A 15,393-nucleotide genomic window follows, 5' to 3' on the forward strand; every position below is an offset into this window, starting at 1 on the left:
TTTCTGTGTCTTTTTTTTTTATCTCTCTCAGTCGAAAGATTATTATTGTATGATGATATCTACGTAGAAAGAGACTGTCACTGTAAAATTTTCCTGATGTTACTTATTTTACTTGGGTTCTTTTACTTAATAATTAATTCTGGGGGAATTTCTAGTGTCTTATTTGGCCTATAAAAGGTGATAGGGGTATAAATCAAGGAGACAAATAGTACACAAAATAAAACCAGATGCTCCGCAGGGCGCAGCTTAATACAACTGCAGAGGTTGAACCCTGAACAGTATGGACACAACATTCAAGCTTGATACAGCTCTGAATTTGGATTGTGATTAAATAGTTGACACAGCAAAGGTTTCTGACACAGAATAAATGAGGTCTAATGAACTTTAAAAAAATTGTGCTTTTGAGCAATACACTATGCAGTTAAATATAAATCCCCTCAAAAAAAAATATTTGAAGAAAAAATCTTTTTAATTTCTGAAATGAGAAAATTTTTACCCCAACCCCTCCCTATTTTTTTTCACCTCCCCCAATCCCTTATTCCAAAAATAATCTCAATTCAAATTTCTAATTAATTTGCCAACAATAACTACTAATTTAAATACATCATAAAGTATTAAAATATAAAATAACTTACAGTCATGGTTAAAATCAATATTAATTAACAGTAACTTCTAAAATAAATTTACAGCTACGCATCTCAAGACAATTATCACTTCCTTTAGCATAATTTTCAAGCAGTGTACAGGAAGTAATCAAGTAATCAAACTCAGAGAGATCCATAGAGTTAAACATAAGTTATTGCTCGAAACTTCCAAAATGCTTGTTTTTGGCCCTTAATTCCTAGACTGTTTGCCCCATAACCCTTAAAATAAATTCCAACCTTCTACTTAATGGTATGAACATTGTGGTACAATTTCAGAGTAATTGAAATACTTGTACACAACTTATTGTCCTGAAACTAGATAAATGTATGTTTTGGACCCCTGTGGGCCCCTTATTCCTAAACCGATGGGACCATAACTCCCAAAATCAATCCCAACCTTCCTTTTGTGGTTATAACCATTTTAAAATTTTATTGATTTCTATTCACTTATACTTAAGTTATTATACGGAAACCATCTGTCTTCGGATGACGCTGACGACGACGTGATACCAATATACGACCGCAAAAATTTGTGCGGTCGTATAAAAAGAATTTGGAAATCTATGCATTATAGTTTAAAATATAAAAGGCAAACATGCACAAAAGAAATGGTAAAAATTGTTATATAAGGGTGATAAATTCAATCAATAAGATCTCATCTGATGTCTTGGATCATGTTGAAGTACTAGTAGATTTTGACTTGCTGATTAATTTTCTTTTAATGTTTCTTTCTATTATAGCTTTCAAAATAATACCGGTAGGCATAAATATAAAAAAAATCTTGAAAAGTCCTCAAGTCCTTAAGTTCTCATCTGGTGATTTCGATCATGTTGACTTATATGTAGATTTTTTCTTGGTGATCATTATTGCTATTTCAAGTTTTTGTCTATTATCACTAACGAGAAAACAGACAAAAATAAAACAAAAATTTGGGTAGATTTTGTTGATTAAGGGCAATAACTCCTATAAGAAAATGTCTATTATAATTTTGGTGTCAATAGTCATTAATAAGATCTCACTTTTACATTTTTGCCATCAGATTCTTAAGTTAAAGCGATTTTGAAGATAAGGCAACAATTACTTTTTACCCCTATGTTCTATTTTTAATAGACATGTCAGGCATGGTTGTTGGCAGGCAGGGTCATTGGACATATTCTTTAAAACTAGATACTCCATTAATGATTGTGGCCAAGATTGGTTGAATAAGAACCATCAGTTTTTAAGGAGACAATCTCTGTAAAAGTTCATAGACAACAAAGAACATAAGAGATGTCAAAGGCTCATTGAACCTTCAGTTACTTTGAGGACTATCAGATCTGTACCTTGTGTATTAAGTGTGTTTTTGTTAGTTGTTTTTTTGTGCTTTGTATTGATATTTTTTTTACTAGTTGAGTTGGCTCATTGTTGAAGGCCTCCAGTTGTTAACTTATTGGCAGCCATTTGGTCGCTGGTGCTGACCTATACATCTGAAGGGTGTTATTTTCATTCATTTGTAATACATTTTTAATTTTGAAGGGACGAAATGAGTTGCCTAAACATATATTTTACATTTTATTTTTAAGATCCAAAGCCATAATTAGTACAGATTTATCAGAAATGAATGCATTAAAATGCAGCTAAATATTTAGACTAAAATGAAAACATGCATCATTTTACCTGTTTATCCCCTTAGTTCTACTAACAGTCTCCATCATTAATCTGTGGATTAATCAGGAATATGCCTTTGACTACAGATAGGATCAGTTTAAATCAATCCTTTGGTATCAGAGGTGAAGAACAAAAGTTTACCACACTATAAAATGACTCGAACTAATAAACTGTTATCACAGAGATATGTCTCGCCTTTTTGTAATTTTGATTATGCGAAATAGCAATACTTTAACATCTTACACAAGTTATGAAAATATTCAATGTCAATGATTCATGACTGAGTTACATGGCTGAACAATCTCCATGTGAATGAGATGTGGCCAATGCTTATACAACTGCATACCAAATACCATCATGACCATTGACTTATCATAAGTTGTTCCCAAATCTAAATACAAACATTAACTAGTAAACTATAGAAAAGTTTCAAAGTCAATAAGAGGGGGTGGGGCTATATAATAATTTCCATGGAAACAATACTTGCAAATGTAAATAAATTTGCATACCAAATATCATTGACTTAACATTAGCAGTTCATCTTAAACTGATCTAATCACAAACTAATACATGTAAACTAAGATAAGTTTCAAAGTCATTAGACTGTAACTGAAGGGGGAGGACAAATATTCTCCATGGAAATGAGATGTGCCAATGCTTATACAACTGAATACCAATTAACATTGGCCTACCGCTAATGGTTCCCCTTGAATTGACCTAATCACAAAGTAATACATGATAACTCGGAAAATTTTTCAGTCAATAGACCATGACTAAGGGGGCGGAGCCAAATTATCTCCATGGAAATGAGATATGCAGATACTTACACAACTACATACCAAATATCATTGATCTACCACTTGTGGTTCCCAATAAACTGACCTAATCACAAACTAATACATGATAAATAAGCAAAAGTTTCAAAATCAATAGACCATGACTAAGGGGGCAGAGCTAAATTATCTCCATGGAAATCAGGTATGCCGATGCTTACACAACTGCATACCAAATATCATTGACCTACCACTTGTGGTTCCCCATAAACTGACCTAATCAATAAATATTACATGTAATATAAGCAAAAGTTTAGAAGTCAATAGACCATGACTGAGGGGGCAGGGCCATATAATCTCCATGGAAAGGAGATGTGCCAATGCTTATACAACTGCATACCAAATATGATTGACCTACCACTTGTGGTTCACCATAAACTAGACTTCATCACAAACTAATACATTGTTGACGCCGCCGTCGCCGCCACAGGAAACAGCATACCTATGTCTTGCTTTTTGACTCTGTCAAGGCAAGACAAAAACCTTAAATTGACATCTACCAAGAGGTACCTGCCTGCATCTAATGCAAATTTTTAAAAGCATCAATAAAAACACTTTATAGCTTCCATAGCTGACCATAGGGTATGAGTTCTGTTCGTTGTACATATTAAAGGTTGCTTACATCCATGATGTGTGGACCATAATAGAAAGTTGTCTCATTGACATTCATACCAAATCTTAACTTTATATTAAAATGAAAATAGGTAGTCATAACTGTATCAGCATTTTTTTCAGAACAAATACACAAAAAACAAATTTAAAATTTATTTAAAAAACAAACAAACAATATTTACACAGTAATAGCTGATTGTCCTTCATCTTAAAATAACTGTCATTGTTTTTTAGTTAGGAATAACAACTTTCCATCTTAACAAAATGAAATTCCTTAATCTATTTTTTATTCTCAAAACTCAGAAAGGCAACTTTTTATTAATTTTTGACAAATACACTTACTTATAATTTCAATAGCACTATATATAAAATAGCTAGGTAAAAAGTATTTTAAAGCTACTGTAAAAAGACACAAATGATATAAATTCTGTGTGGTTTGAAAAATGTGATTTCTGCTTGAGAAATGAAACATTTATATAAACTGTCTCATTAGATTATCCACGGATTTATATCATAAGCGCATAAAATACAAATAATCAATGTCCATATTAAAATCGATTATAATAAACTTCTGTTTTGTTTTGACATGCAAGAAACAAATGGTTTACAGCCATTAAAATAAATTTCATCTGACCACTTAAATTTCAAATTTAACATGAAGTGAAAAGAGCTGAATTTTGTATCCAAATTAAAAGTCATCACAGACAGAATATGAAAAAATATCTGAAAATAACTCTTTAAAAAAAAAATATTAGTTGTGCATCTTACAACATTCATACAGTTCTCATTTATATATCATATATATGATAGCCACTGAAGATCATTGTAATAATAGTTTTTCAAATAATTTTTTTATTCTCCTAATCTAAGTCATATTGATTGCTAATTGAAATTTGCATTTTGAAGAACAAATGTTTCTTCTTCCCGACAATCACCATTTATCTTATTCTTCTGCCTTTATTTCTATTTATTTACATTACTTCAGTAACCAATAGTGAAATGATCACCAAAAGTAGCAAAAAGTCAAAATAAGTTTTGGGTAATGTGCCTGTTGTAAAAAAGTAACCCTTTTAATTATCCCAATATTTTAAAAATGATACTATTAAGAATTGTGAAAAAATACTATTAAATATTTCGTCAAGACATTTTCCCGAATAAAACATGTAACATTAACAGAATTCTGTATGTAGAAACATCAATATCATCCCTGATTTTAGTTTTGTTACAATAAAAGAACAATGTATTTGTCAATTAATTTATACACAAAACATGGAACCAACATGGTCTTTTCATAGCATGTCTGTTTCATCTCTATCTGTTCACAGGTAACTGCCATTGGCATTACAGTTGTATAATGGTTACTGGTCTCCATCCATCCTCAGGTAACTTCATCTTCAATACAAACATTACAAACCAGGTGGTAAAGTTTATAAACCTAAATGTTTTCAATTCTTTGCTTTCTTATTATGTCTATTTTTCCTATCTATAAATTTTTTCATGTCTTTATCTTCAATCAAATCACTCAGTTCTATCTGTTTGTCATTCCCACAACCACCAACAGGACATCTAAAAATACATGGTAAAAACTAAATAACAGGACATTTAAAGTTCATAGTATTTTTTTAATTTTATGTTTTATTTTTATACGCCCGTCGTCTTTTAGACGGGACGTATTATGGTATACCATTGTCCGTCCGTCCGTCCGTCGTCCAAACTTCGGATAATAACTCAAAAACACTTTCACCAATTTCCATGAAACTTAAGTGAATTGTTTATATCTATTGACGTAAGCTCCCTTTCGTTTTTTTTAAATTTCAGATTTTAAGTTTTGGATTTATGGGGCTTTATTCATAAACTAGAGGCTCTAAAGAGCCTGTGTCGCTCACCTTGGTCTATGTGCATATTAAACAAAGGACACAAATGGATTCATGACAAAATTGTATTTTGGTGATGGTGATGTGTTTGAAGTTCTTACTTTACTGAACGATTTTGCTTCTTACAATTATATCTATCATGAACTTTGCCCATTAGTAACAGAGAACTATATTTGGTAAAAATTTACATAAATTTACCAAATTAATGAAAATTGTTAAAAATTGACTATAAAGGGCAATAACTCCTTAAGGGGTCAATTGACCATTTAGGTCATATTGACTTATTTGTAGATCTTACTTTGCTGAACATTATTGCTGTTTACAGTTTATCGCTATCTATAATAGTATTCAAGATAACCAAAAACGGCAAAATTTCTTTAAAAATTACCAATTGGAGGGCAGCAACCCAACAACCAGTTGTCCAATTCATCTGAAAAATTCAGGGCAGATAGATATTGACTTGATTAACAATTTAACTTCTTGTCAGATTTGCTCTAGATGCTTTGGTTTCATAGTTATAAGCAAAAAACTGCATTTTACCCCTATGTTCTATTTTTAGCCGTGGCGGCCATCTTGGTTGAATGGCCAGGTCATCGGACACATTTTTCAAACTAGATACCCCAAAGACGATTGTGGCCTAGTAGTTTCAGTGGAGATTTTGTAAAAGATTACTTAGATTTATGAAAAATGGTTAAAGATTGACTATAAAGGGCAATAACTCCTAAAGGGGTCAACTGACCATTTTGGTCATGTTGACTTATTTGTAGATCTTACTTTGCTGAACATTATTGCTGTTTACAATTTATCTCTATCTATAATAATATTCAAGATAATAACCAAAAACAGCAAAATTTCCTCAAAATTACCAATTCAGGGGCAGCAACCCAACAACCGATTGACCGATTCATCTGAAAATTTCAGGGCAGATAGTTCTTGACCTGATAAACATTTTTATCCCATGTCAGATTTCCTCAAAATGCTTTGGTTTTTGAGTTATAAGCCAAAAACTGCATTTTACCCCTATGTTCTATTTTTAGCGGTGGCGGCCATCTTGGTTGGTTGACCAGGTCACGCCACACATTTTTTAAACCAGATACCCCAAAGATGATTGTGGCCAAGTTTGGATTAATTTGGCCAAAGTAGTTTCAGAGGAGAAGATTTTTGTAAAAGATTACTTTAATTTACGAAAAATGGTTAAAAATTGACTATAAAGGGCAATAACTCCTAAACGGGTCAACTGACCATTTTGGTCATGTTGACTTATTTGTAGATCTTACTTTGCTGAACATTATTGCTGTTTACAGTTTATCTCTATCTATAATAATATTCAAGATAATAACCAAAAACAGCAAAATTCCTCAAAATTACCAATTCAGGGGCAGCAACCCAACAACCGATTGACCGATTCATCTGAAAATTTTAGGGCAGATAGATCTTGACCTGATAAACATTTTTATCCCATGTCAGATTTCCTCAAAATGCTTTGGTTTTTGAGTTATAAGCCAAAAACTGCATTTTACCCCTTTGTTCTATTTTTAGCCGTGGCGGCCATCTTGGTTGGTTGACCAGGTCACACCACACATTTTTTAAACTAGATACCCCAAAGATGATTGTGGCCAAGTAGTTTCAGAGGAGAAGATTTTTGTAAAAGATTACTTTAATTAACGAAAAATGGTTAAAAATTGACTATAAAGGGCAATAACTCCTAAACGGGTCAACTGACCATTTTGGTCATGTTGACTTATTTGTAGATCTTACTTTGCTGAACATTATTGCTGTTTACAGTTTATCTCTAACTATAATAATATTCAAGATAATAACCAAAAACAGCAAAATTTCTTCAAAATTACCAATTCAGGGGCAGCAACCCAACAACCGATTGACCGATTCATCTGAAAATTTCAGGGCAGATAGATCTTGACCTGATAAACATTTTTACCCTATGTCAGATTTGCTCTAAATGCTTTGGTTTTTGAGTTATAAGCCAAAAACTGCATTTTACCCCTATGTTCTATTTTTAGCCGTGGCGGCCATCTTGGTTGGTTGACCGGGTCACGCCACACATTTTTTAAACTAGATACCCCAATGATGATTGTGGCCAAGTTTGGTTTGATTTGGCCCAGTAGTTTCAGAGGAGAAGATTTTTGTAAAAGTTAACGACGACGGACGACGACGGACGACGGACGCCAAGTGATGAGAAAAGCTCACTTGGCCCTTCGGGCCAGGTGAGCTAAAAAGGGGGATTTTCAACACTTCGGACAATAACTCAAAAAGGCTTTCACCAATGTCCATGAAACTTTGGTGAATTGTTTATATCTATTGATGTAAGCTCCCTTTCAATTTTTATAAATTTCAGATTTTAAGTTTTGGATTTATGGGGCTTTATTCATAAACTAGAGGCTCTAAAGAGCCTGTGTCGCTCACCTTGGTCTATGTGCATATTAACAATGGACACAGATGGATTCATGACAAAATTGTGTTTTGGTGAATGTGATGTGTTTGTAGATCTTACTTTACTAAACATTCTTGCTGCTTACAATTATCTCTATCTATAACAGTACTTTCTGTGGAAAATGTTATTGAAAATCTTCAAATTTTAAGAAAATTGTTAAAAATTGACTATGAAGGGCAATAACTCCTTAGGGGGTCAATTGACTATTTTGGTCATATTGACTTATTTTTAGTTCTTACTTTGCTGTACATTATTGCTGTTAACAGTTTATCTCTATCTATAATAATATTCACAGGGATGATTCCACTATATATTTTAGGGCCGCTAAGCGGCCCTTAAATTGGCCAGCGGCCCCAAAAAATGTACATGAAAATGAATTCCCAATTCAGGAAAATAAAATAAAAATCGATATTTCCGGAAAAGTTTCTGTCACCGATTAAGGCAACTATAATTTTTCATAGTTTGTTGTCAAAACGTTTTAAAATCCGGATAAGAATGCTGTTTACAATCGCATCTTAGTAACAACGATTTAATTATGTCAACATGTGGGAAACAATTTTAGCAGCCGAATACAATTGATTAATATGTTATGGGAGTACTGGATCTTGTAAAAGCAGATCGCCCAGCAGGTTGATAAAAATGGGTGTCAAAGCAGACCTCGGCAGAGAGCAAATTCAAATTTTGATATAACATTGATGGATAAGGTTTAATGGACGCCGATCTCGTAAAAGCAGATCGCCCAGCAGAGCCGGTTATATAATATGATGAAAACTTGTTTTGTAACAGAAATTATTTCCTCAAAAGACAAAAGTTTGAGCAATTTTTGAAAATAATGTTGAAGATAGACCATTCATGAAATACAATGTCATCATTATTGAACTATTTCAAAAGTTTTGAAGATGATCCAAATAATTTTAAAGAACACTGGTTCAATGCTTTAAATATCTTATCAATTAAGTATGTGAACTTTTGTAATTGCTTTTCTGAATTCGACAATTGACCAGTTCAATTTGAAATCCATTTGAATTAAGGTAAATTTATAGAGATGACCTGCTGTTGAAAAATACCCGATGAATGATTTTTTTCATTGGTTTATGTTAGCTGAAATATATGTTTTTGTAATAGGCCTAGGTAACTATAGCTAAGATGATAGACTAGTGCATCATGTTCAATGATATTCATGTAATAACAGTAGCCCAATCAGAATTATTCAAAATGTTACAACTTACATGAACATCAGTGTACAGGTTAAACTTAATAATATACATTTTCCGTTTTTCAGGAAAATAATGTTATTTCGTCTGAGATTTTATGCTTAAAAAATTCCCAATTAGAATAAAAATTCCCAATTTGATGTTCAAGGGACCCATTTGAAAACACCTGGAATCATCCCTGTATTCAAGATAACAAAAAAAACAGCAAAATTTCCTCAAAATTACCAATTCAGGGGCAGCAACCTAACAACCAATTATCCGATTCATCTGAAAATTCCAGGGCAGATAGATCGTGACCTGATCAACAATTTTACTTCCTGTCAGATTTGCTCTTAATGCTTTGGTTTTTGAGTTATAAGCCAAAAACTGCAATTTACCCCCATGTTCTATTTTTAGCCATGGCGGTCATCTTGGTTTGTTGGCCAAGTTACCGGACACATTTTTTTAACTAGATACCCCAATTATGGCTAAGTTTGGTTAAATTTGGCCCAGTAGTTTCAGAGGAGAAGATTTTTGTAAAAGATTACTAAGATTTACGAAAAATGGTTAAAAATTGACTATAAAGGGCAATAACTCCTAAAGTGGTCAACTGACCATTTTGGTCATGTTGACTTATTTGTAGATCTTACTTTGCTGAACATTATTGCTGTTTACAGTTTATCTCTATCTATAATAATATTCAAGATAATAACCAAAAACAGCAAAAATTCCTTAAAATTACCATTTCAGGGGCAGTAACCCAACAATGGAATGTCTGATTCATCTGAAAATTTCAGGGCAGATAGATCTTGACCTGATAAACAATTTTACACAGTCAGATTTGATCTAAATGCTTTGGTTTTTGAGTTATAAGCCAAAAACTGCATTTTACCCCTATGTTCTATTTTTAGCCATGGCGGCCATCTTGGTTGGTTGGCCGGGTCACCGGACATATTTTTAAAACTAGATACCCCAATGATGATTATGGCCAAGTTTGGTTAAATTTGGCCCAGTAGTTTCAGAGGAGAAGATTTTTGTAAAAGATTACTAAGATTTATGAACTAGAGGCTCTAAAGAGCCTGTGTCGCTCACCTTGGTCTAAGTGATATTAAAGGAAGCAGATGGATTCATGACAAAATTGTGTTTTGGTGATGGTGATGTGTTTGTACATCTTACTTTACTGAACATTCTTGCTGCTTAAAATTATCTCTATCTATAATGAACTTGGCCCATTAGTTTCAGTGGAAAATGTTAGTAAAAATTTACAAATTTTATGAAAATTGTTAAAAATTGACTATAAAGAACAATAACTCCTAAGGGGGTCAATTGACCATTTCGGTCATGTTGAATAATTTGTAAATCTTACTTTGCTGAACATTATTGTTGTTTACAGTTTATCTCTATCAATAATAATATTCAAGATAATGACCAAAAACAGCAAAATTTCCTTAAAACTAACAATTCAGGGTCAGCAACCCAACAACGGGTTGTCCGATTCATCTAAAAATTTCAGAGCAGATAAATGTTGACCTGATAAACAATTTTACCCCGTGTCAGATTTGCTCTAAATGCTTTGGGTTTTGAGTTATAAGCCAAAAACTGCATTTTACCCCATGTTCTATTTTTAGCCATAGCGGCCATCTTGGTTGGATGGCCGGGTCACCGGACACATTTTTCAAACTACTAACCCAAAAGATGATTGTGGCCAAGTTTGGATTAATTTGGCCCAGTAGTTTCAGAGGAGAAGATTTTTGTAAAAGATTACTAAGATTTACGAAAAATGGTTAAAAATTGACTATAAAGGGCAATAACTCCTAAAGGGGTCAACTGACCATTTCAGTCATGTTGACTTATTTGTAAATCTTACTTTGGTGAACATTATTGCTGTTTACAGTTTATCTCTGTCTATCATAATATTCATGATAATAACCAAAAAAAGAAAAATTTCCTTAAAATTACTAATTCAGGGCCAGCAACCCAACAACGGGTTGTCTGATTCATCTGAAAATTCCAGGGCAGATAGATCTTGAACTGATAAACAATTTTACCCCATGTCAGATTTGTTCTAAATGCTTTGGGTTTTGAGTTATAAGCCAAAAACTGCATTTTACCCCATGTTCTATTTTTAGCCATGGCGGCCATCTTGGTTTGATGGCCGGGTCACCGGACACATTTTTCAAAATACTAACCCAAAAGATGATTGTGGCCAAGTTTGGATTAATTTGGCCCAGTAGTTTCAGAGGAGAAGATTTTTGTAAAATATTACTAAGATTTACGAAAAATGGTTAAAAATTGACTATAAAGGGCAATAACTCTTAAAGGGGTCAACTGACCATTTCAGTCATGTTGACTTATTTGTAAATCTTACTTTGGTGAACATAATTGCTGTTTACTGTTTATCTCTATCTATAATAATATTCAAGATAATAACCAAAAACAGCAAAATTTCCTTAAAATTACTAATTCAGGGGCAGCAACCCAACAACGGGTTATCCGATTCATCTGAAAATTTTAGGGCAGATAGATCTTCACCTGTTGAACAATTCTACCCCTGTCAGATTTGCTCTAAATGCTTTGGTTTTTGAGTTATAAGCCAAAAACTGCATTTTACCCCTATGTTCTATTTTTAGCCGTGGCGGCCATCTTGGATGGTTGTCCGGGTCACCGGACACATTTTTTAAACTAAATACCCCAAAGATGATTGTGGCCAAGTTTGGATTAATTTAGCCCAGTAGTTTCAGAGGAGAAGATTTTTGTAAAAGATTACTAAGATTTACGAAAAATGGTTAAAAATTGACTATAAAGGGCAATAACTCCTTAAGGGGTCAACTGACCATTTCGGTCATGTTGACTTATTTGTAAATCTTACTTTGCTGAACATTATTGCTGTTTACAGTTTATCTCTATCTATAATAATATTCAAGATAATAACCAAAAACAGCAAAATTTCCATAAAATTACCAATTCAGGGGCAGCAACCCATCAACGGGTTGTCCGATTCATCTGAAAATATCTGGGCAGATAGATCTTGACCTGATAAACAATTTTACCCCTGTCAGATTTGCTCTAAATGCTTTGGTTTTTGAGTTATAAGCCAAAAACTGCATTTTACCCCTATGTTCTATTTTTAGCCATGGCGGCCATCTTGGTTGGTTGGCGGGGTCACCGGACACATTTTTCAAACTAGATACCCCAATGATGATTGTGGCCAAGTTTGATTAAATTTGGCTTAGCAGTTTCAGAGGAGAAGATTTTTGTAAAAGTTAACGACGACGGACGCAGGACGACGACGGACGCAGGACGACGGACGCCGGACGCAAAGTGATGGGAAAAGCTCACTTGGCCCTTCGGGCCAGGTGAGCTAAAAATGGTTAAAAATTGACTATAAAGGGCAATAACTCCTAAAGTGGTCAACTGACCATTTTGGTCATGTTGACTTATTTGTAGATCTTACTTTGCTGAACATAATGGATGTTTACAGTTTATCTCTATCTATAATAATATTCAAGATAATAACCAAAAACAGCAAAATTTCCTTAAAATTATCAATTCAGGGGCAGCAACCCAACAACAGGTTGTTTGATTCATCTGAAAATTTCAGGGCAGATAGATCTTGACCTGATTAACAATTTTATCCCATGTCAGATTTGCTCTAAAGGCTTTGGTTTTTGAGTTATAAGCCAAAAACTGCATTTTACTCCTATGTTCTATTTTTAGCCATGGCGGCCATCTTGGTTGGTTGGCCGGGTCACGCCACACATTTTTTAAACTAGATACCCAAATGAGGATTGTGGCCAAGTTTGGATTAATTTGTCCCAGTAGTTTCAGAGGAGAAGATTTTTGTAAAAGATAACTAAGATTTACGAACTAGAGGCTCTCAAGAGCCTGTGTCGCTCACCTGTTAATGTGTTTACTGATGTCAGCCATCTTCGTTGGTAGGCGGGGTCATTAGACACTTTTTTCTAAAAGATACCTTAGTATTATGATTGTGGCCAAGTTTGGTTAAATTTGGCCAAGTAGTTTTAGAAATGATTTTTATACAAGTTACAAAAATGACGAAAAGTTGTTCAATATTGACTATAAAGGGCAATAACTCCTTAAGGGGTCCTCTAACAATTTTGATCATTCTGACTTATTTGTAGATCTTACTTTGCTGAACATTATTGCTGTTTACAGTTTATCTCTATCTATAATAGTATTCAAGATAATAACGAAAAACTGCAAAATTTCCTTAAAATCACCAATTTTAGGGCAGCAACCCAGCAACAGGTTGTCCGATTCAATTGAAAATTTGTGAGGGGATATATCTTATTCTGATGGACATTAAAATCTTGAAAGATTTGCCCTAAATGTCTTAGTTTCAAAGATATAAAGCAAAAACTGCATTTTACCACTATGTTCTAATTTTAGCCATGTCGGCCATTTTGTTTGGTAGGCTGGGTCATCGGACACATTTTATAAACTATAAACCACAATGATAATTGTGGCCAAGTTTTGTTAAATTTGGCAAAGTAGTTTCAGAGAAGAAGATCTTTAGAAAAGTAACAAAAAATGACGAAAAGTTGTTAAAATTGACTATAAAGGGCAATAACTCCTTAAGGGGTCGACTGACCATTTTGGTCATGTTTGACTTATTTGTAGGTCTTACTTTGCTGAACATTATTGCTGTTTACAGTTTATCTCTATCTATAATAGTATTCAAGATAATAACCAAAAACTGCAAAATTTCCTTAAAATATCCACTTCACAGGCAGCAACCCAACAACAGGTTGTCCGATTCGTCTGAAAATTGCAGGGCAGATAGATCTTGACCTGATCAACAATTTTACCCCTGTCATATTTGCTCTAAATGCTTTGGTTTTTGAGTTATAAGCCAAAAACTGCATTTTACCCCTATGTTCTATTTTTAGCCATGGCGGCCATCTTGGTAGGTTTGACGGGTCACGCCACACATTTTTTAAACTAGATACCCCAAGGATGATTGTGGCCAAGTTTGGTAGAATTTGGCCAAGTAGTTTCAGAGGAGAAGATTTTTGTAAAAGTTTACAGACGACGGACGACGGACGACGGACGCAGGACGACGGACGACGGACGCCAAGTGATGAGAAAAGCTCACTTGACCTTTCAGGTCAGGTGAGCTAAAAATGGTTAAAAATTGACTAAAAAGGGCAATAACTCCTAAAGGGGTCAACTGACCATTTCGGTCACGTTGACTTATTTGTAAATCTTACTTTGCTGAACATTATTGCTGTTTACAGTTTATCTCTATCTATAATAATATTCAAGATAATAACCAAAAACAGCAAAATTTCCTTAAAATTATCAATTCAGGGGCAGCAACCCAACAACTGGTTGTCCGATTCTTTTGATAATTTCAGGGCCGATAGATCTTGACCTGATAATCAATTTTACCCTGTCAGATTTGCTCTAAATGCTTTGATTTTTGAGTTACAAGCCAAAAACTGCATTTTACCCCTATGTTCTATTTTTAGCCATGGCGGCCATCTTGGTTGGTTGGCCGGGTCACGCCACACATTTTTTAAACTAGATACCCTAAAGATGATTGTGGCCAAGTTTGGATTAATTTGGCCCAGTAGTTTCAGAGGAGAAGATTTTTGTAAAAGTTAACGACGACGGACGACGACGGACGACGCCGGACGCCGGACGCCGGACGCCGGACGCCGGACGCCGGACGCAAAGTGATGGGAAAAGCTCACTTGGCCCTTCGGGCCAGGTGAGCTAAAAAAGGGGGATTTTCCAACACTTCGGACAATAACTCAAAAAGGCTTTCACCAATGTCCATGAAACTTTGGTGAATTGTTTATATCTATTGATGTAAGCTCCCTTTCAATTTTTATAAATTTCAGATTTTAAGTTTTGGATTTATGGGGCTTTATTCATAAAACCAGGTGCTCCGCAGGGCGCAGCTTTATACGACCGCAGAGGTCGAACCCTGAACAGTTGGGGCAAGTATGGACAAAACATTCAAGCGTGATACAGCTCTGAATTTGGATTGTGATCAAATTTTTGACATTACATGGGTTTTTTTTACACAAAACAAATGTCAAGATTTTACAAATCAATTAAAGATTTCTTCTTCATACTTTTTAAATCTAAAATTAAATAGTTGACACAGCA

At 34.1% G+C, this 15,393-nt stretch overlaps 1 protein-coding gene across 3 annotated transcripts in view; it reads right to left on the reverse strand.

Annotated features, from left to right (window-relative positions):
- Nucleotides 1–3,876: 3,876 nt before the first annotated feature.
- LOC143054090 (E3 SUMO-protein ligase NSE2-like) overlaps nt 3,877–15,393 on the reverse strand; it is a 45,075-nt gene continuing 33,558 nt past the window's right edge. For all 3 annotated transcript variants that reach the window (XM_076226985.1, XM_076226987.1, XM_076226986.1), the window contains exon 6: nt 3,877–5,302. In XM_076226985.1, the coding sequence (XP_076083100.1) occupies nt 5,182–5,302 (121 nt within the window). In that variant the 3' untranslated portion in view covers nt 3,877–5,181. The remainder of the gene's footprint in view (nt 5,303–15,393) is intronic.

Source organism: Mytilus galloprovincialis, chromosome 12 (assembly GCF_965363235.1).
Source record: "Mytilus galloprovincialis chromosome 12, xbMytGall1.hap1.1, whole genome shotgun sequence".
NCBI classification, from domain to species: Eukaryota; Metazoa; Mollusca; class Bivalvia; order Mytilida; family Mytilidae; genus Mytilus; species Mytilus galloprovincialis.